Raw genomic sequence first — 23,711 nt, 5'->3', positions numbered from 1 at the left:
GTAGAAAACTGTACAATTAGAGCAATACTGTATGGACAAAAGGTGCGAAATAGGCTTGAATATTCACGTACCTTAAACCACATGCATTGCAAGAAGACATGAATAGAAAAAGCAGCACAGCTTGAACTCGGTCTCAAAATCATGCCTTCTGTTTGATAGTGCCGTTTGCTGCGAAACTAAAAGTCCGGCCGACCTACGGCTCTATATACTCCTCCGATTTGAACATGCACGAGTGGAGAACAACACCTTTTGAAAAGAGCATAGATTTCCAATGCAAAATGACCTGCCCCCTTGTCTCACTCTTTTGTCCTTTCGACTATTGTTCTTTTTCTTCATATATTTCTGATCGCCTCTGATACAACAATACCAACGATCTAAGAAAGCGCCGTCTGTGTCTGACTGACTGTCCCAGACTTTACAGCAAGTTCAGGGGAAGAGGGGGCGGGGGCAAATCAAATTGCTGTTTAATATTCATAAGTAGGAGAGGCCCTGAGATCGAAGCCACACCCAATGTTGAATATGCATGTCTGCCCTGCATCGTGTGTTTACTCCATAATCAACTGTGCGAGTGCCATCATACACCACACCTTCAAATAAGTCCATAGAGCACACAGAAAAGTACTTAGCATTTGCTTCATAATTATACATTGAGATTAAGCCTCCTGCAGTGGGTTTATTGATCTTGTGTAGTGTAATCCAATCTGGTGGTAATGAGCAAGATAGTTAATTATTCGTCTTTTATTGGTCAACATTTACATATTCTAATGACGCTACTAAACCTGACCAATATGATACAATGATGTGAAAACCCCTTGATGTCTCTGACAAGTACATGGGATATGTCCAACAAAATTCATGCATATTCGCAGGGAAGCCATTTGATGATGTAGCCATCATCATCATGTGTCTTATTGTCTTGTTTGACAAGGAACATGCCTGCATCCTCATACATCTACTGCCTATTTTCAGTGAGCTGAGACAATAGTAAAAAATCCATATGATCCACATTAATATTGTATTATGTTGCGGATACCCCTATAGTTGACCCCACTGACACGGCCATTGTGGAGCCCAGTGACAAAAAAGCCGAGCTATATCTCCAAATCCCAAACGGACAGCTGTGTGGTATAAGGAGATTTGCTGTTTTTCTGTGGTTGTCCCACAAATTATGATTGAAAAACCAGGAGGACACCCATGAGGGTAAGGGGAGACTTACCGCTGGGTCCCCCTATTGCGGTGACTGTGAGAGAGCCCTTTTTCCAACGAAGTCGCTCCCTGTTCAAAATTTTAGCATGAAAATAATCGCATAATGGGGAGTGCACTGGAGAGCGATGGGAGGGTGAAGGGGTGTAGTAGGGGGGTCATTGATTCCCGTATGAAATAGAGACAAAGGTGGGACAGTCTTTATTCTCAAATTAGAGCAGCTGGGCTCTTCCCCCTTAAAGAGCCCCCATGAATAGATTATGGCCCCTTAACTCAATAGAGACAAACCCCTTTTTTCAATAGAGAGACCCCCCCTTTGCATTGGGGAAAGTGTCGCCTGGATAACTGCGTGACATTTACCCGACGACAACAACAGAGAAGGAGGGTTTAATGAGGCAAAGATAGGCCCCCAAAGGTTTTCAATGGATTAAGTCGACGGTTGTGGCCGAACGACAAACCTCTCTGCTCGTGCCTCGGTGATTCGGCTAAATCTGAAAAGGCAAGTGGGCTGCTACTGCCTGCCTGCTGCCCGCAGGGATCAAATCTCTGCGACGGTTGTCATTCGTCCATTCACTCTGTTCTCAATCTACTTAGGGAAAGGAGACAGCATGCGCTCTATGATCCTGATGAAAGCTTTGCTTCGCTCCTGGCAAAGAAGAAAGAGAAGCCATTGGAGCAGAAGCCAGTGGTTAGGGGTTAAGCTGATATGGTGCCCACTTGCATCTGGTGTTTTGGGCCTTGCAGTGCCCCTACGGTCTAGTCAATGTGCGAACAAAAGCATGATGAGAAAATTGTATCCAATGCAAGCATGTGCTACAACCAGAAGTCTGAATATACTGTATGACATGTCCATTGATTCTTTTGTCTCCAGGATTCTTTTACAAACCAGATCATTTTGACCCATTGATGTAGATAGAGTCCCTCAGAATTTTGGGGTGCATGACGCCTGGGGACCTCAAATCCTCAACCGTATAGCACGTAAGGTTGAGGATTTGAGGTCTCCGGGCGTCATACATCCCAAAAATCTGAGAGGCCACAAAATATGGATGGTTGTGGGGTGGTACGGAGGTTTGAGAATTTAGCATTTTTCAAACACCTGAAACACCTTTTTCTTGCAATCTAGAGCCATAGTCATTATGCTTAATTCTGTGTAAAAAATATGTTTCATTTTCTGAATATAACAACATACCTCTTGAGCTGTCTGTATCGTCCTGACTGGAACCTAAATATGCTTCTCTGCATCTCTGCTAAAATCTAGGTAAAAGATTGAAGGAATGTGAGTCTCATACATTTAGTATTTGCTTGCTTTTCTAAAGTCTACCAACATTGACAGCAGGCATGCCAGCTAAGATTGTTTGACAAGCTAGCTACTCTAACTTCATTGGTAGCTAGTTATGAGGTTGGGAACCTATCTGGGCTATCTAAAGCCAACTTCATAATATTGCCAGGTGGCTAGTAGTATTACAGAGAAAAAATAAATACAGACACACAGTCTTGAAGGAGTACCCACATATGCTGAGCACTTGTTGGCTGCTTTTCCTGCACTCTGCAGTCCAACTCATCCCAACCATCAAGGCAAATGGTGGCTACTTTGAAGAATGTCATATATTTTGATTTGTTTAACACTTTTTTGGGAACTACATGATTCCATATGTGTTATTTCATAGTTTTGATGTTTTCACTATTATTCTACAATGTAAAAATAAAGAAAAACCCTTGAATGAGTAGGTGTGTCCAAACTTTTGACTGGTACTGTATATATATACAGAAGTATGTGGACACCCCTTCAAATTAGTGGATTTGGCTATTTCAGTCACACCCATTGCTGACAGGTGTATAAAATCAAGCACACAGCCATGCACTCTCCATAGACAAACATTGGCAGTAGAATGGCCCGTACTGAAGAGCTCAGTGACTTTCAACGTGGCACCATCATAAGATGCCACATTTCCAACAAGTCAGTTATTACATTTTCTGCCCTGCTAGAGCTGCCCCAGTCAACTGTAAGTGCTGTTATTGTGAAGTGGAATCAACTAGGATCAACAACGGCTCAGCAATGAAGTGGTAGGCCACACAAGCTCAGAGAACGGGACCTCTGAGTGCTGAAGCGCGTAGTGCGTAAAAATCGTCTGTCCTAGGATGCAACACTCACTACCGAGTTCCAAACTACCTCTGGAAGCAACATCAGCACAAGAACTGTTCTGTCGGCTGCTTCATGAAATGGGTTTCCATGGCCGAGCAGCCGCACACAAGCTTAAGATCACCATGCGCAATGCCAAGTGTCGGCAGGAGTGGTGTAAAGCTCGCCGCCATTGGACTCTGGAGCAGTGGAAATGCTTTCTCTGGAATGATTAATTAATCACGCTTCACCATCTGGCAGTCCAACGGACAAATCTTGGTTTGGCGGATACCAGGAGAACGCTACCTGCTCCAATGCATAGTACTAACTGTAAAGTTTGGTGGAGAAAGAATAATGGTCTGGGGCAGTTTTTCATGGTTCGGGCTTGAAAACTAACAGTTTTTGTGCTGATGTTGCTTCCAGAGACAGTTTGGAACTCGGTAGTGAGTGTTGCATCCGAGGACAGACGATTTTTTACGCGCTACGCACTTCAGCACTCAGAGATCCCATTCTCTGAGCTTGTGTGGCTATATATAAAACAATGGATGCATCTCAATAGTGTAAAGTTGCTTGCTCTCCTCATCTCTTCTCCTTCATCTGCACTTCATCCATAACAAGGAGGGTGACTTTCACGTAGTTCCTTTCATTCACCCTCAAATTATTTCCCCTTAGTGATGATGAAAGAAAGGAGATGAGGAGAGGATGCCACTTCAGACTATTGAGATGCATGCGCCAGTGTGTAGCACAGGGGGGAGCGGAAGGTAGTTGTGGTTGCTTTTAGATGGCTCCATCACGTGTGTGTGGCTTTACGAGCTGAGAGAGAGACTGAGGCAGGATGGTGTAGGAGAGATTTTTTCTGAGCAGTTGTTAAACAAGTTGTGTAACCCTTTACCACCTTACTTGCTTCCCAGGTCAAGGTTTCTCATCATAACATTGTACAGGATTGTGCAAAAAGGTTTGCCAATTCCAAATATATCAACCAATAAGCTTCAGAAATGGTTTGGGCTACTTCCCACATGACATGTATATAATTTAGCTGACACTCTTATCCAGAGCGACTTACAGGAGCAATTAGGGATAAGTGACTTGCTCAAGGGCACATAGACAGATTTTTCACCTAGTCGGCTCAGGGATTCTAACCAGAGACTTTTTGTTTACTGGCCCAACACCCTCATCAGCACACTGATAATCCCAGACCTAGGAAATGTTTGGGTGTCACTATTCTAATTTCATGTGCTCACTGTCCAGTATAGAGCTCACCAGTTTGTAGTCGTAAAAAACGGAAATTAGTTACCTCTGGTTTGTTCAGCCATTTCTATGGGGAAAATGAATGGGGAAAGAATAAGGTTTTGGTATAAATGCCGAAAATAAGGTCTGAGGTTAACACAGGCTTAGGAGATATGTTTTGTTCTATGAGATAATATCAGTCAGTTAACATGACCTTTATGAATTATGAAGCCTTTATGTGCTTTATGTCCTTTTTTTGATGACATAAATGCTTCAAAATTCACAAAAACTGAAGTTAGCTGATTAAGATTATCTCATAGAGCCACATGTATAAGATCTCTTAAGACTGTGTTTACCATAGACCTTATTTTCGGCATTTATCCAAAAACACTCCAAAAACTCTATTCATTTCCACATAGGTTTTGTCCAACAAACCATGGTGGAGTTAGTGTATACAAATATTTGCCATTACTATTGCTCTCTATTCACCCCACGGTTCAAATAACAAGGGGGCTAGGCACCCCCATAGCAAATCACCCCCCGCCATAACAATTTAAATATCATTGTTGGCCTCCTCCCAAATTGTCAAAGATATCTACGTCCCCCAAGAGAAGTACTCTCAAGAGAGGGAGCACACCCTCAAGTCTATTTTTAACTATTCTCCTTACTTACACCACCCCCTGGTGGTGGTGTGTAAAAATACCTCATTGTCATACATCGCTAGATGGACAATATCATTGATGGGCTTTCTTCTTTTGCAAACGACTAAAGCCTTGTTCACACTGCTGGCTTTAATGCTCAAATCAGTTTCGTCTTCAAATTCGTTTGGGACTACTGACTGTCCAAACAGCAAGTTACAAGTGGCCAAATCGGATTTGTGTGTGTTCAGACAGCAGTCATTAGCTGACACGGATACGCTAGTTGTCATAGAAATGACAGGTGTGTGTGTAGTGGTGTAGGCTGATTGGTGGTGGTGCTTCCTATCACTCAGAAGTTATGTGGCAAGCTAAGGTGACAAAAATGCCTGCCATGAACATTTCCTAGTTGCTTTGAATGTTGAAAATCATAGGGTAAGAACACTTTGAAAGCCTTAAAGGATAAGATGATCCAACATTCAAAACAAGTCCTTTTCAGCTAGCCACAGCAGTCAACTAGCTAGCTAGCTAGCTAGCTAGCTTTCTAGCACATTCACTAATTTGTTTGTAAACAATTAACAAGCTAGTTAGCGACAATGTCATGTTCTTGTCAAACTGTCAACAGAGGAGCTAGCAAGCAGCAAGATATGCCGAATAACAGTATAAAAACCTCTTGAGGGTAAATAAATCAGATTTGACCGTCACATGGCCAGGAATCAGATTTCTATCTGACTTCAACCCGCCTTCATAGGTGGTTTGAAATGTGGCTTGAAATGTCAGATTCCATGTGCTTTTTGGCTGCTCAGACTGCAGGAACAATAACAGATTTGAATCAGATATACAAATAGGATTTGAGTCACTTCAAACTGCCTAATGTGAACACGGTTTAAGAGTCTCACTCCCATAACTCAAGTCTCCTACTGATGACTCACTCTCTTTGCAACCACTATCTGTCCTTTTGGTCTCCTTCCTCTTTGTTTAGTCATCCCTCTCTCCCACCCTTCCTTACAAACTTTAGGGTGGATTAACAAGTGTTGTTTTACTGTATTTGAAAGGTCACGAATTCGCCATTGTTGACTCTTAATATGTCTGTGTGTGTTTGATCTCATTTTTATGAACAGTCAATAAGAATGCTGTCCTTTTTGTCTCTTCCACTAGGCATTAGGCCTGCCAATTTCGTGATTTAGTTTGTTTTCATTACAGTTGCCCTTGTAGCAACAGAGTGGACATTTTCTGTAAATCTGCAATGAGGTGGGCCGCCACAAATTTTTGAAGTTTGGACATCAGGTCTATTACTTTCTAATTCTCTGCTGCCAAGTGCTTTCTGTATTTTGGCCCCGTTTTCCACACTCTCTGTCTTTTTTTCTGTCTCTCTGTCTCTCTCTATCTCTCTCTCTTTCCTCCCTCCATCCCCACCCCCAGATGAGACAGCGCTACGTTCTAAGAACTGAGCGGCGCGGCCAGCTCTGTCCATAGATAAATGACTGATTCTCTCTACACTAAGGTCAAACACTTTGGCTGTGTGAAAAGTTCCCACGCTTTCCCACTTCACCTCTCTGCCTACAACCTCAGTGTCATTCCCTCCCGTAGGGAGGTGGCTGTGGGTTGCGAAACGGCGGCTCTACAGGTGGGTTAATCAGCTACCAATGTAATGTTCCAGCCTGCACCGCATCAATGATTCATTCGGTTACTGGTTCACGAAGCCAACACACTTTCTCAGGATAGCCAGACAGATTGTCCAATAGAAAGCCAGGGGGGATGGCTGAATGGCTGACTTCATTGGGAAATCATTGTGTAGTCTTAATGTGGTCTGTCGACGGTACTGTAGTATGTAGGTTATGCATCACATGCAAGTCAAACAAATGCATTCCTCAAGTAGTCATTCAAGTAGTCATGTATTGAGCAAAGGGCGTGTAGTAGTCAAACAACTTTTGATACGCTACTATTGTCAATAAAGTGTATCTTTAAATGATTGAAATGTTATCAATGCTTGCAGGGGGTTGTGTTAGTTTAGCTAGCATTGGCATTCAGAGTATCCCCCATCTGCTTTCAATTACATGTTGTGAGTCGTGTGTTTACTGACAGGTACACTGGCTGCTCATCTGGGTTGACCATTAGGTACTTTGTTGGAACTGCACAGGTTAACCTCTGCCTGTTGCGGGATGAAAGATGTCTGTTTGTGCACAGGATTTTGGGTCATTGGCTTTTTCCCATGTTCCCTGAACATCAGTCCACTCTCAATGTGTTGATAAAGATCACATAATTCTTCCGTTTCTCAGACAAGCCTACTATCAATATAACAGGAATTTAGGCAACTCAGGCTTAATTTCCCCTATAAAAACAGTATTACTGTGTATTTGCAATGCTAAAATGAGACCCCAAAATGTTTCAGTTCAGATAGTGTGTTCTAAGTTAATCTAGCCAGCCCTCCTTTAGAGAAAAACATTCAAGCTCTGTCTTTTTTGGCAGGGCTAACCAATATGCCAGTGTTTACTGACAAATGCAGAGAGAGCCCTCGAGTCTGTTTGAAAGGAATGCAATTAAACTAAGCTCCTTCTTTGTTTTGTTAAATGAAATTGCTTGGCAGGAGCACCCATCGGTAAATAGCATTCTTATGACAAAGGGTTTCCCTTTTTGGTTCACTCTAGATTTATCGTATTCATTTGAGGAATCATAGTGTGTAGCTAAAGAATGGTGCCAGGACATCCCAAGACTTCAATAATAATGAGGTGTCAACTACCTGGCTCAATGTAACACAGAGAATTTATATAAAATTGTATGTTTAATGACAAAACTTTGTATAACATAGTACTCTGGTTTCGCGGTTGTATTGGTACAGTATAAATAGAGGCAAGTATGTTTAATGACAAGACTTCATATAAAAGAACACTATGCGTCTCAAATGGCACTCTATTCCATATATAGTGCACTACTTTTGACCAGGGCCCAAAGGGCTTTAGTCGAAAGTAGTGCACTATATAGGGAATAGGGTGCCATTTGGGATGCAGTCTCTCCTTTTCTGGTTGTATTGGTACAATATAAATAGAGGCAAGGGAGGGGTTTTCTTGGTATGCGTTCTTATGAATTGACTAATTATTTAAACAAATGAATTATAAACATTAATCATTATAGATAAACCACACAATATACACCTCTGTTATTGACTCCATTCCAGGCATTACTATGAGCTGTCCTCCCCTCAGCAGCCTCCACTGGTGTGAGTGCACATGAGCCATATCTCTTCATTAACAATCACCCAGCCCCGTATGAATGAATTACGTTTAATGAATTACAAAGTCATTACAGGCCTCGGAAGACATCCCTTTTGATGCTTTGTTCCCGCAGCTCTGAGAGATGACACAGTCATTAACATGCTCCTTGTTTGGATCTCTACCTCAATAAGCTCCAATACGTAACTAATGAGGGTGTGTATGGGGGGGAGGCCCCATCTGGCATTCCGATCACTGTTGTCTTACTCTTCTTTGGTCCAGATAGACCATTTACCAACAAGGAAGGGGACTCAGAACATCTTTTGAATTGAAATCCAGTGTTAGTTGCTCTATCCATCCCCCAAAAATGTAAGATAAAACCGAATCCACCCCAAAGGATATTTGGTGGGGACCCACCCCACCCCCAATCTAGATTTGCATATAACCAGAGACCTCAAATCTCAGGTATTAGGCATTGGAGTCCAATCTCCCACTGCCCTGCTCAACTCAGTTTATAATTCCATACATTTTTGATAAACCTGCCATTGCATGATGTTGAGCTAAGCATCAACCATTTTGCATTGTGGCAAAGTGATCAGGTGATTCAATCGGTTGGTTTGAAGAGTAGTTTATTGAATGTATTCTTTAGCTTTTCTGTTCTCATTGTAATGAACATGAAGGGAGACAGAGAGATGATTTCAAGCGTGGGGGCGCAGCAGGTGTTTATTGCAAAGGACCACAGGAGGCAGGCGGATGGGTCCAGGGGCAGGCAGAAGGTCATACACAGGGGGTCCAAAAGGGTAACAGTACAGGCAGGGAAAAGGCTAGTAACGTGGTCCGGGAGATCAGGCAATAGGTAGATAACAGGAAAACCGATAGGCTAAAGTACAGGCAGGGAATAGGCGTCATTAGTGAGGCAGGCAAAAACTATCATACACGGGAGGAGTAAATCACAGGAAACCCAGCGCTCTGAAGGCCGTGTGTCACAAAACAAACAATACCTCACAGTGACGGGGTGCAAAGAACTGAACTAAATAGTGTGTAATAATGACATACAGGTGTGTGAACAGGTGATTAGAATTCAGGTGACTGGGATCTGGAGAGTGAGCTGCGTTCAGGGGATCTAGGTGTTTGAGAGTGTGAGCTGGAAAGTGGGCTGGAAAGTGAGCTGCGTTCAGGGGATCTACGTGTTTGAGGGTGTGAGTTGGAAGCAGACGTTACACTCATTGTGCAAAGAAGTTTACCTTACATTGTGTTATTTTCTCTCATCTGACAAAAGGAGATCCAAATGAGATAATGAATATTAATTAGTCATATGCAAATTTCACAACACTGAAATCGCTACTAAGCTGCTGTATGACTGTTTGCCATTGGCGTGTAAAGACTTATTTGTGCATGGAGCAGAATTCATGACACACCGAGTAATACATCTCCGCATATTGATGAGTAATTATGTGAATGTTTATGTTGTCAAAAGGGTTTATTCGCTGGAAGTTATTCTGTCAAGCATGTGTGTTTCTTAGTGTGTGACATCAGCCCCTCTTGGTTTAGCTTGCTCATTAACAGAGGGAGATTGTTTGAATGTCTGGTGACAAATGTGCCTGGGACCACTTGAATTAGCTACAATATCTTCAGAAAGTATTCATACCCCTTACCTTATTCCACATTTTGTTACAGCCTGAATTCAAAATAGATTAAGTTGATTATTTTTCTCACCCATCTACACACAATACCCCATAATAAAAATAATAAAAACATGTTTTTAGAAATGTTTGCACATTTATTGAAAATGAAATACAGAAATATCTATTTTACATAAGTATTCACTCCCCTGAGTCAATTCTTTGTAGAAGCACCAATGGCAGTGATTACAGCTGTGAGTCTTTCTGGTTAAGTCACTAAGAGCTTTCCACACCTGGATTGTTCAACATTTGACCACTGTTCTTAAAAAAATTCTTCAAGCTCTGTCAACTCGGTTGTTGATCATTGCTAGACAACCATTGTCAGGTCTTGCCATAGATTTTCAAGTAGATTTAAGACAAAACTGTAACTCGGCCACTCAGAAACATTCACTGTCTTCTTGGTAAGAAACTCCAGTTTAGATTTGTGTAACGGCTGTCTGAAGAGAGAGTAGACCAAGGTGCAGCGGAGTTAGTGTTCATCTTGAATTTTAATAACCGTAAGAACACTATACAACAAAAACAAGAAAACCGACAGCCAAACAGTACTGTCAGGTGCAAGACACTAAACAGAAACAATCCCTCACAAAACCCAAAGGAAAAACAGGCTCCTTATGTGTGACTCCCAATCAGCAACAACGAACTACAGCTGTGCCTGATTGGGAGCCACACACGGCCCAAAACAAAGAAATACAAAAACATAGAAAAATGAACATAGAACGCCCACCCAATGTAACACCCTGGCCTAACCAAAATAAAGAACAAAAACCCCTCTCTATGGCCAGGGCGTTACAATTTGTCTTTGTGTTTTAGATTATTATCCTGCTGAAATGTGAATTAATCTCCCAGTGTCTGGTGGAAAACAGACTGAACTAGGTTTTCCTCTAGGATTTTGCCTGTGCTTAGCTCCATTCTGTTTCTTTTTTATCCTGAAAAACTCCCCAGTCCTTAACGATTACAAGTATACCCATAACATTGTGCAGCCACCACTATGCTTGAAAATATGGAGAGTGGTACTCAGTAATCTGTTGTATTGGATTTGCCCCAAACATAAAAGTTTGCATTCAGGACAAAAAATGTATTGCTTTGCCAATTGTTTTACAATATTACTTGAGTGCCTTGTTGCAAACAGGATGCATGTTTTGGAATATTTGTATTCTTTGCAGGGTTTCTTCTTTTCACTCAGTCAATTAGGTTAGTATTGTGGAGTAACTACAATATTGTTGATCCATCCTCAGTTTTCTCCAATCACAGCCGTTAAACTCTGTAAACGTTATTTGACACATGCGCCGAATACAACAGTGAAATGCTTACTTACGAGACCTTAACCAACAATGCAATTCAAGAAATAGAGTTAATAAAATATTTACTAAATAAACTAAAGTACTGTATATATATATATTTTTTTATCAATCAAAAAGTAACACAATAAATGTACAGAACAATAACGAGGCTATATACAGGGGGTACCAGTACCGAGTCAATGTGTGGGTACAGGTGAGTCAAAGTAATTTGTAGAGTGACTATGCATAGATAATTAACAGCGAGTAGCAGTAATGTCAAAACATAGGCGGGGGTGTTCAATGTAAATAGTCCAGGTGGATTAATTGTTCAGCAGTCTTATGGCTTGGGGGTAGAAGCTGTTAAGGAGCTTTTTGGTCCTAGACTTGGCGCTCCGGTACCGCTTGCCGTGCGGTAGCAGAGAGAACAGTCTATGACTTGGGTGACTGGAGTCTTTGACAATTTTTGGTCCATCCTCTGACACCGCCTAGTATATACAGTTGAAGTTGGAAGTTTACATACACCTTAGCCAAATACATTTAAACTCAGTTTTTCACAATTCCTGACATTTATTCCTAGTAAAAATCCCCTGTCTTAGGTCGGTTAGGATCACAACTTTATTTTAAGAATGTGAAATGTCAGAGTAATAGTAGAGATACTGCTTTGTTTCAGCTTTTATTTCTTTCATCACATTCCCAGTCGATCAGAAGTTTACAAACACTCAATTAGTATTTGGTAGCGTTGCCTTTAAATTGTTTAACTTGGGTTAAACGTTTCGGGTAGCCTTCCACAAGCTTCCCACAATAAGTTGGGTGAATTTTGGCCCACTCCTCCTGACAGAGCTGGTGCAACTGAGTCAGGTTTGTAGGCCTCCTTGCTCGCACACACTTTTTCAGTTCTGCCCGCAAATTTTCTATAGGATTGAGGTCAGGGCTTTGTGATGGCCACTCCAATACCTTGACTTTGTTGTCCTTAAGCCATTTTGCCACAACTTTGGAAGTATGCTTGGGGTCATTGTTTATTTGGAAGACCCATTTGCGACCAAGCTTTAACTTCCTTACTGATGTCTTGAGATGTTGCGTCAATATATGCACATAATTTTCCTCCCTCCCTGATGCCATCTATTTTGTGAAGTGCACCAGTCCCTCCTGCAGCAAAGCACCCCCACAACATGATGCTGCCACCCTCGTGCTTCACTGTTGGGATGGTGTTCTTCGGCTTGCAAGCCTCCCTATTTTTCAGAGGACATTTCTCCAAAAAGTACAGTCTTTGTCCCCATGTGCAGTTGCAAACCGTAGTCTGGCTTTTTATGGCAGTTTTGGAGCAGTGGCTTCTTCCTTGCTGAGCAGCCTTTCAGGTTATGTCGATATAGGACTCGTTTTACTGTGTATATAGATACTTTTGTACCGATTTCCTCCAGCATCTTCACAAGGTCCTTTGCTGTTGTTCTGGGATTGATTTGCACTTTTCGCACCAAAGTACATTAATCTCTAGGAGACAGAATGCGTCTCCTTCCTGAGCGGTATTGTGGCTGTGTGGTCCCATGGTGTTTATACTTGCATACTGTTGTTTGTACAGATGAACGTGGTACCTTCAGGCATTTGTTAATTGCTCCCAAGGATGAACCAGACTAGTAGGTCTTGGCTGATTTATTTTGATTTTCCCATGATGTTAAGGAAAGAGGCAGTGAGTTTGAAGGTAGGCCTTGAAATACATCCACAGGTACGCCCCCAATTGACTCAAATGATGTCAATTAGCCAATCAGAAGCTTCTAAAGCAATGACATCGTTTTCTGGAATTTTCCAAGCGTTTAAAGGCATAGTCAACTTAGTGTATGTAAACTTCTGACCCACTGGAATTGTGATACAGTGAATTATAAGTGAAATAATCTGTCTGTAAACAATTGTTGGAAAAATTACTTGTGTCATGCACAAAGTAGATGTCCTAACCAACTTGCCATAAGTATAGTTTGTTAGCAAGAAATTTGTGGAGTGGCTGAAAAATAAGTTTTAATGACTCCAACATAAGTGTATGTAAACTTACGACTTCAACTGTAGTTAAAACAGAAACAATTCAAAGGTTAACAGTTTAGCCGTTAATTCCGAGTGGTTAAGGTAAGGGCTATGGTTGGGGAAGGCTTAAAACAGAATAATAAAAAACTACACGCCTATGTATCATCAGTATTCATAGTATTCTTAGTGCTTGCTAGAGCATTGTGAACTGCCTTAGCGCAGTGGTCTAAGCATTGCGCACCGAACCTCATGAGTTCGCCCCCAGTGCTGGGCGATATAGTGACTAGCCTGAGCCTATATTAGGCCCACAAGTTAATTGCATTTATTTCAATGTTTTCAAGAAGTAAAACAAATAGTCTGATAATTTACACATCAAAGAAAAGTGTCTCAGCTCAACTAAACATCTCGACAGCTTTACAAAATGAAATATTAAAGCAACACAATACAGGCTTTCAATCTACACCAAAGACCAGAACTAAATTGAAAAATTATACATAGTCTAACTATAAAATGTGGACGAGCATCCACACTGGAGGAACGTTTATCGTTCTACAGTAGACCTACATCATTTTGAACAGACTAAGGGCGATTTATCTATTTGACAAGCATTCCGTAGCCTACAGTAGAAATAAAGTATTTAATCGTTTACCACGGCAAATCTACTGTGGCAATTTACCTGACACTTTGTATGAATGGAAACAAATGTAAAATGGTATCCAAGATGGCGTTGCAAGTAGGACGTGTGTATTTGTCTTTGTCTTATCCCGTGTCTTATCCCATGTAAATAGCCGGTCTTTTTTGTATATATCTTAATCTCACTTTCTATCTATGAACTAAATATACTTTCCTGCAACCCGCCTCACCCAATGTCGTACGGATCTGCTATTTTTATTTCTTATAACTGGAACTTCCATCAGGAGCTAGCCAGCTAACTAGCTACTAGTCTTTGTTAGCCACGGCTAGCAGTCTTCGCCTTTTTCCCCGTCATCAGCCAGCCTTAGCTCGGACAACACCTGCCATTCTGCACAGCGCGATATCAACCCAGAGCATATTGGACTGCTTCTCTCTACCATATCATTGGATTCCTGCCGCTCTGGATCATTACACCGGATCATTACACCGGATCATCGCAGCTAGCTAGCTGCAAACAAGTGGCTACTGTTAGCTAACGCTTCTGTCCCGAAGCAAGCACCAGCTAATTCTAGGGCTACAATACCTCCTTTGCCAATTGGCCTGGACCCTTTATTGTCGACATGGAGTCCCACCGATCCATCACGACTGGACTGCCGACGTGATTGCTCGATATGATCTCAACAGGCTATTCTGTTACGATGTCGCCGAAGAACCATCTACTAGCCCCAGCCCTCTAGCTTTTCTGAACGCTGTGTCCCCTGCTCGCCTAGCGTAGTAGTGACTACCGAACGGCACCCTGACTCAACTATTGCTGCTCTTTTGACCCTATGATCACTCGGCTACACAGCTGATGCCCCCTGGACTGTTTCAATAACACGGTACCTCATTTTGTTTACCTGTTGGCCCCAGTCTCGAACAGGTCCTGTATGTACCTAACTGACCCGCTCTGCCCATTCATTGCCATTTACCCATTGCTGTCTCAGCTGTCCTGTGAATGCTTTATGCCTCTCTCTAATGTCAATATGCCTTGTCTACTGCTGCCTTGGCTAGTTCTTATTTTATTTGTAAAATTTACCCTCTTTTTCTCCCCAATTTCATGGTATCCAATTGTTAGTAGTTACTGTCTTGTCTCATCGCTACAACTCCCGTACGGACTCGGGAGAGGCAAAGGTCGAGAGCCATGCGTCCTCCGAAACACAACCCAACCAAGCCGCACTGCTTCTTAACACAACGCGCATCCAATCCGGAAGCCAGCCGCACCAATGTGTCGGAGGAAACACCATATACCTAGCGACCTGGTCAGCGTGCACTGCGCCCGGCCCGCCACAGGAGTCGCTAATGCGCGATGAGCCAAGGATATCCCTGCCGGCCAAACCCTCCCTAACCCGGACGATGCTAGGCCAATTGTGCTCCGCCCCATGGGCCTCTCGGTCACGGCCGGCTGCGACTGTAAAGTCCATGGAGAATAATAGCACCTCCTCCCAGCTGCCCACTGCACTGATGCTAGGAAACACGATCGCCACCGATAAATCTACGATAATAGAGAATTTCAATAAGCATTTTTCTACGGCTGGCCATGCTTTCCGCCTGGCTACCCCTACCCCGGTCAACAGCTATACACCCACCACAGCAACTTGCCCAAACCTCACCCATTTCTCCTTCACCCAAATCCAGATAGCTGATGTTCTGAAAGAGCTGCAAAATCTGGACCCCTACAAATCAGCTGGGCTAGACAATCTGGACCCTCTCTTTCAAAAAATTTCCGGCGCAATTGTTGCAACCCCTATTACTAGCCTGTTCAACCTCTCTTTCGTATCGTCTGAGATCCCCAAAGATTGGAATGCTGCCGCGGTCATGCCCCTCTTCAAAGGGGGAGACACTCCACTCAGACCCAAACTGTTACAGACCTAAACTCAGCAAAAAAAAGAAACGTCCCTTTATCAGGACCCTGTCTTTCAAAGATAATTCGTAAAAATCCAAATAACTTCACAGATCTTCATTGTAAAGGGTTTAAACACCGTTTCCCATGCTTGTTCAATGAACCATAAACAATTAATGAACATGCACCTGTGGAACGGTCATTAAGACACTAACAGCTTACAGAGGGTAGGCAATTAAGGTCACAGTTATGAAAACTTAGGACACTAAAGAGGCCTTTCTACTGACTCTGAAAAACACCAAATGAAAAATGCCCAGGATCCCTGCACATCTGCGTGAACGTGCCTTAGGCATGCTGCAAGGAGGCATGAGGACTGCAGATGTGGCCAAGGCAATAAATTGCAATGCCCGTACTGTGAGACGCCTAAGACAGCGCAACAGGGAGACAGGGCAGACAGCTGATCACCCTCACAGTGGCAGACCACGTGTAACAACACCTGCACAGGATCAGTACATCTGAACATCACACCTGCGGGACAGGTACAGGATGGCAACAACAACTGCCCGAGTTACACCAGGAACACACAATCCCTCCATCAGTGCTCACTGTCCGCAATAGGCTGAGAGAGGCTGGACTGAGGGCTTGTAGGCCTGTTGTATGGCAGGTCCTCACCAGACATCACCGGCAACAGTGTCGCCTATGGACACAAACCCACCGTTGCTGGACCAGACAGGACTGTCAAAAAGTGCTCTTCACTGACGAGTCGCGGTTTTGTCTCACCAGGGGTGATGGTCGGATTCGCCTTTATCGTCGAAGGAATGAACGTTACACGGAGGCCTGTATTCTGGAGCGGGATTGATTTGGAGGTGGAGGGTCCGTCATGGTCTGGGGCAGTTTGTCACAGCATCATCGGACTGAGCTTGTTGTCATTGCAGGCAATCTCAACGCTGTGTATTACAGGGAAGACATCCTCCTCCCTCATGTGGTACCCTTCCTGCAGGCTCATCCTGACATGACCCTCCAGCATGACAATGCCACCAGCCATACTGCTCGTTCTGTGCATGATTTCCTGCAAGACAGAAATATCAGTGTTCTGCCATGGCCAGCGAAGAGCCCGGATCTCAATCCCATTGAGCACGTCTGGGACCTGTTGGATCGGAAGGTGAGGACATGGGCCATTCCCCCAGAAATGTCCGGGAACTTGCAGGTGCCTTGGTGGAAGAGTGGGGTAACATCTCACAGCAAGAACTGGCAAATCTGGTTTCGTTTATGTCTCAGTTGTTGAATCTTGTAAAGTTCATACAAATATTTACACATGTTAAGTTTGCTGAAAACAAACGCAGTTGACAGTGAGAGGACATTTATTTTTTGCTGAGTTTATTTCTATCTTACTCTGCCTTTCTAAAGTGTTCGAAAGCCAAGTTAACAAACAGATCACCGACTATTTCGAATCCCACCGTACCTTCTCCGCTATGCAATCTGGGTCCCGAGCTGGTCATGGGTGCACCTCAGCCACGCTCAAGGTCCTAAACGATATCATAACCGCCATCGATAAAAGACAGCATTGTGGAGCCGTCTTCATCGACCTGGCCAAGGCTTTCGACTCTGGCAATCACCGCATTCTTATCGGCAGACTCAACAGCCTTGGTTTCTCAAATGACTGCCTCACCTGGTTCACCAACTACTTCTCAAATAGAGTTCAGTGTGTCAAATCGGAGGGCCTGTTGTCCAGACCTCTGGCAGTCTCTATGGGGGTGCCACAGTGTTCAATTGTTGGACCGACTCTTTTCTATGTATACATCAATGATGTCGCTCTTGCTGCTGGTGATTCTCTGATCCACCTCTACGCAGACGACACCATTCTGTATAATTCTGGTCCTTCTTTGGACACTGTGTTAACAAACCTCCAGACGAGCTTTAATGCCATACAACACTCCTTCCGTGGCCTCCAACTGCTCTTAAATGCAAGTAAAACTAAATGTATGCTCTTCAACCGATCGCTGCCCGCACCTGCCCACCCGTCTAGCATCACTACTCTGGACGGTTCTGACTTAGAATGTGGATAACTACAAATACCTAGGTGTCTGGTTAGACTGTAAACTCTCCTACCAGATTCACATTAAGCTCTTCAATCCAAAATTAAATCTAGAATCAGCGTACTATTTCGCAACAAAGCATCCTTCACTCATGCTGCCAAACATACCCTCGTAAAACTGACTATCCTAGCGATCCTTGACTTCGGCGATGTCATTTACAAAATAGCCTCCAACACTCTACTCAGCAAATTGAATGAAGTCTATCACAGTGCCATCCGTTTTGTCACCAAAGCCCCATATACTACCCACCACTGCAACCTGTATGCTCTCGTTGGCTGGCCCTCGCTTCATATTCTTTGCCAAACCCACTGGCTCCAGGTCATCTATAAGTCTTTGCTAGGTAAAGCCCCGCCTTATCTCAGCTCGCTGGTCACCATAGCAGCACCCACACGTAGCACGTGCTCCAGCAGGTATATTTCACTGTTCATCCCCAAAGCCAAATTCTCCTTTGGCCGCCTTTCCTTCCAGTTCTCTGGAATGACTGGAATGAATTGCAAAACTCACTGAAGCTGGAGTCTTATTTCTCCCTCACTAACTTTAAGCATCAGCTGTCAGAGCAGCTTACCGATCATTGCACCTATACCTAGCCCATCTGTAAATAGCCCTCCCAACTTCCTCATCCCCATATTGTTATTTATTTTTTGCTCCTTTGCACCCCAGTATTTCTACTTGCACATTCATCTTCTGCACATCTATCACTCCAGTGTTTAGTTGCTAAATTGTAATTATTTTCGCCATTATGGCTATTTATTGCCTTACCTCCCTAATCTTACTACAATCTCACACACTGTATATAGACTTTTCTATTGTGTAATTGACTGTATGTTTGTTTATCCCAAGTGTAACTCTGTGTTGTTTGTGTCGCACTGCTTTGCTTGTTCTTGGCCAGGTCGCAGTTGTAAATGAGAACTTGTTCTCAACTGGACTACCTGGTTAAATACGTACATGTGAAATATATATATATTTAAAAAAAAAAAATCCGACATCTGTAATACTTGAATGAAATGGAGCTTAATCCAGTTTGTTGAAGTTCGCTTTCTCTCATGGCAGTCTCTCTCAAATCGGCCTTGTCAATGTATTTCAATCAACAATCTCATGTGGATGACTGAGTCTTCCCATAATATACGCCCTGGATGTGGTGGCCTTACCTAATAGAGTTGCAATCGACTGTAAATGTCCTAAGGGTCTTTAAGGTGTGCCAATCTGAGATAGAGAGATAAAGGTAGAGAGCAATATTCTTAGCCAACATGTGGCTTCTCATTTCAAGAGTAAAGGAGGCACTCAAGGAGTGTCGTTCTCTGATAGACGGGTCTCTTTCCCCTACCAACCTCTCTCCTCGCCTCATGCCACCATTACGGGTTTTCCTACTCCATGGTCGATACGGAGAGGCATTCGGCAGGGGAACGGGGGGGGGGGGTCATGAAACAACATACCCCCTCTCTGCTTCCCTGCGCTGCACCGTGAAGAATCACATGATCAACCATCCACTTGTGTAGGAACCTGGTACGGCTACACATTACCGCGGCTTGGTCATTCCAGCAAAGGTGGAGAAAGGAAGAGAGTTGAGTGGAGAGTCATTGAAAAAAATGCAGGGTTTTAATGTGACGTCCGTCGTATTATTGGAACCAATTCAAAGTGCAGGAGTTGTTCATTGTCTTGAGCCAATAAAATAACAAGACCAGGGAATCTCTTGAGTTTAACTCCTCCGGAAATACTTGATAAAATTCCGATATGAGTGGTGGAGCATTACTAGTTCAGACTTGAATAGGGATGGTCGACCTTGTTCCATTCGTACAATCTGGAGAGCTGCATGGTTAGACGGAAAACCACCAGTGGAGTTGTGCTCTGTTTTTAGGTGAAGGAGCGTTTAAAAAAAAAATGTTATGTTATAATTTCTCAATCAACGTTTGTAGCCTATTGAATATCATTGTAGAATAGGCCCATGTATACAATTCCAAGAAAATGTTATATTTTTAATACCCTCAAACAACAAGTTAGACATACCTCATTTCTAAATAGGCCATCTTCACTGACAATTGTGAATGATAATTCTTCATGTTTTACCGGTGAAATGTCCAAACTGCATGCCTGCCAATCATTTGATCTCAATCGGTTTTATGGGAATATGCCTTTAGATCTTCTTGAATTACTGTTTCGTGAGCAGATGGTCTTAACAAACTGTTAGCCTTTCTTATAGGCCTCTTTTGTTTCAATCTAAGCATATATCCTGCCTATTGGCATGCGGTGTTGAGTTTTGGCATGCGGTGTTGAGTATTGGCATGCGGTGTTGAGTTTTGGCGCAGGATGTTTGTTGTTGTTGACTATTCAGCTTCAGATAAGAAATGACTGAGGAGGTGTTTTTGGTGTAACATATTATAGGCCTACTATGCTACCGTATATGCTGTTATATTTGGTTCTGTTAGGCTATGTAAAATACTAATGAATCATTATGTGATCTTGCGAGATATTTGATCCTGTGAGATATTGATTCAGTTTTGATCTAACATTAGGCCTACTAAATGAGCACCATTGTGGGAAGTGATAATATTCTATTTGTAATATAATCCTAATAAGTGGTGAATATGACTATTAGGCGTAGGCAACAGATCTTGATGAGGGTTATTTTAAGCTAATTGAGCGCCCTTTGCATAGTGGTGCTGAATGGACAGCACCGTAACCAAGTGGTCACATTATCGTTCTGGGTTCCACTGCGCAAGAGGTGGTCTGTGGAGTTTTATGAACTTCAAGGTAGACACGCAGTGAATTTGGATCCTAGATCTCGTTGGTGTGATGATAAGGTTCATGCGGTGGATCAGTTTGTCTGCATACGCAATAGAGGTGGTGCGTTTCTATAAGCTAAGCACTCAGACAGTAGGGCGAGTTCAAGTGCGTTATTAAGTGAGCCCTGAGTTCATAACAAACTGTTTTGAGGACAGCCATTTTTGCAACTCTTGGTAGAGTTTTCTGTCTGTGGCTGTTCTTGTTACATCAGATGTGGCCTGCTCAATGTGGTCAAGACTCCAACCGATGGGCCTCTGCAGTCTGCACACATGCCTACAGCTATTTATCATTTGCGCCACCGCCAGAGAGAGAGAAGACAAGGAAGAAACCATAATTTACCTACCTATAGGTTGCTATAGCCTACATATTTCATTTGTTTGTAATTCTATCATTTTCATGGAATTTTTGTGGTAAATTATAAATGAATTATATTTAATTATCTGAGTTAATTTCCCAGAAATATTTTTACCAGCTCTGTGTATTCTCAAATTAAAAAAGGTGAGGGGAGTGCCGCTCCCCCACGCAATGGCAGCACTACATCTCTGAAAACCACATTGACCGTTTGATTGCATATGACAAACCTAAGAGGCAGGGATGTGTGTATAGTTGAGAAACATCTGGGTCCTCAAGTAAACGTCCGTCAGAATTATTTGACTAGTGAAAAAGTCATGTTTCAATCATCTTGGGGGGGATCAGGTTTTGCTATAACCAGGTGTTTTGAGGTGGATTTTCCATAACTTTCGCTAAATATTCTCACATGTGAAGCACCGTGTCTGTAAAATGTGCTTCTGGTTGTTGGAGATATTGCATATAAGCCAACCTTGTTAGACACAGAGTCTGCCAGTTATTAAACTTAACTTCTCTATAAAGAATTAAATTCCACAGACAAGTTAGAGACTGTTTAATTCAGAGCTGGCTTTACATCAGTTGTAAAAATTACACAAAAAACATACACTGACACACACAAACACAAACACACACACAAACGCTTTTGTATGACTTCTATAATTAGAGACTCACAAATCATTCATCCATTTGGTGTAGGAAAAAGCCTGGTGTGGCAAAATGTTAGATCTGGGTGCAAAATTAGAGCAATTGTACTTTTCTCGTGGGATTGGCGTTTGTGAGTTTTCTCGAAACAAAAGTTCCTCAGGGGTCAAAGTGAAAAGCAACTCTTTGCGAACACATCACTCCCCTTCATTATTCACCCTCCAAGAAGTAAACAAAGCGTTTTTGCGACATTGTTGTTTGTTGTGTCTGCTGGCAAAATATAGTCTGGTCCTTAAGTCCGCCCTCCAGTCCATCGATAATAGTCGAAGGAGGAAATGTAATTCTCTGTATATTTTTGGTACAGAATTAAGTAATGCAACTGGGGAGTGGGTGGAGCAGTGGAGTAATCCATGTGCATTTATGTCTGGCCATCTGGACTGGACACACACACACACACAGACACACACAAACACACAGAACCACATTTGGGGCTGGGCTAACCCTCATTAGAACTAGTTCTACAGGCCCAGACCCACCTCACACCAGATCACTCCAGTCCAGACGACTGTGGGAAAGAAGGGGGAGGGGAATGTGTAAGAAAACATATGTAAGAAAACAAAATAGTAAGTTATACCTTTCAAACACAAGAAGGAGGAAAATTAATGTTTCATCTTGTAATGCGCGTTTCATCAGAACCTGCCGACTGCTATAAATCCATGTCACACAAAGCATGTCAACTCTAAGAGATAAATGTGTATGTCCATAGGCCGAGTCCCAAATGCCACTCTATTCCGTATTTAGTGCATGACTTTTGACCAGGGCCCATAGGCCTCTGGTGAAAGTGCACTATATAGGGAATATGGTGCCCTTTGAGACATACCCTCTGTGTCTGTGCAGGTGGCCTACATCAATGGGAGGAGGGCACACCTGTAATGCAACCTGACGACACACATATTTTTATTATTTATTTCACCTTTATTTAACTAGGCAAGTCAGTTAAGAACAAATTCTTGTTTACAATGACGGCCTACCCGGCCAAATCCGGACGACGCTGGGCCAATTGTGCACCGCCCTATGGGACTCCCAATCATGGCCGGATGTGATGTATTCATTTGTGTGTTTGTGTGTTATTACAAATACTTTAATTGTACGTGCTTATGTATGATCATGCACCGTATTTATGATTCAACTTTTTTGCCAACGGGGCAAACTCAACAAACTGGTCTGTTCTCCTTAAAGGCTCAACCCTGTAAGCAGTAAGAAACACCACTTTCCATTTGTTTTGTCCAAGGGTGAAGTCCTAGACTTCACATGTAATTTAAACTTCCACAGCGACAATTCATTGATGTCAATGAGAATTTCACGGTAAAGTTTGAGTGACCCTCACATGTATCTTAAACAAGGACTTGTCCCTTTTCCAGGGTGGGGTGTGGGTAACTCCTGTCCTGGGTGGGCCACACTCTGTGCAGGTTTAGTACAGCTTAGCTCAGCACAGTTCAGCTTGACTAAACACAGCGCAGTTTGGCTCGGCACAGCTCGGCTCAGCACAGGTTAGCTCGGCTTAACACAGTTCGGCTCAACCCAACACTGTTCAACCCAGCACAGTTCAGCTTTGCCCGGTTTAGCACATTTTGTCATAGTTCAGCTCGGCACAAAAGCAGCCTGTTGTGGCCATGCGGCAGCCATCTGATTGATGCAGCCCTGCTGACAAAGAAAGAGAGAGGATGAGAAGGAAAGCAGCTAATGCCCGCTAACCCCCAACAGCTGCCTTCCCTGTCCGCTTTCCTGTCGGCAAATGGAGGGCTGAGTTGAGGAGCTCACTTCAGAAGATACACATATTCGCTCTCATGTGTTCTTTGTACACATACAAGTCCACATGTGTACATACGCACACACAGGCAAATGCTTGCTTCCGGTGACATTTCAGACATGCTAAGTGACAACCGTGGGGCTTTAAATTTCCCCAC

At 43.0% G+C, this 23,711-nt stretch overlaps 1 protein-coding gene across 3 annotated transcripts in view; it reads right to left on the bottom strand.

Annotated features, from left to right (window-relative positions):
* LOC106586244 (protein jagged-1b) overlaps positions 1-420 on the bottom strand; it is a 31,617-nt gene extending 31,197 nt beyond the window's left edge. For 2 of the 3 annotated variants that reach the window (XM_014173309.2, XM_014173318.2), the window contains exon 1: positions 72-419. In XM_014173309.2, the coding sequence (XP_014028784.1) occupies positions 72-143 (72 nt within the window). In that variant the 5' untranslated portion in view covers positions 144-419. Of the gene's footprint in view, positions 1-71 lie in introns of all 3 variants that reach the window. The other variant, XM_014173327.2, reaches the window with a different exon arrangement.
* Between the last annotated feature and the right edge of the window lie 23,291 nt (positions 421-23,711).

Source organism: Salmo salar, chromosome ssa02 (assembly GCF_905237065.1).
Source record: "Salmo salar chromosome ssa02, Ssal_v3.1, whole genome shotgun sequence".
NCBI classification, from domain to species: Eukaryota; Metazoa; Chordata; class Actinopteri; order Salmoniformes; family Salmonidae; genus Salmo; species Salmo salar.
The sequence above is the reverse complement of the archived record's forward strand: the minus strand, read 5'-3'. Positions and strand labels throughout refer to the sequence as shown.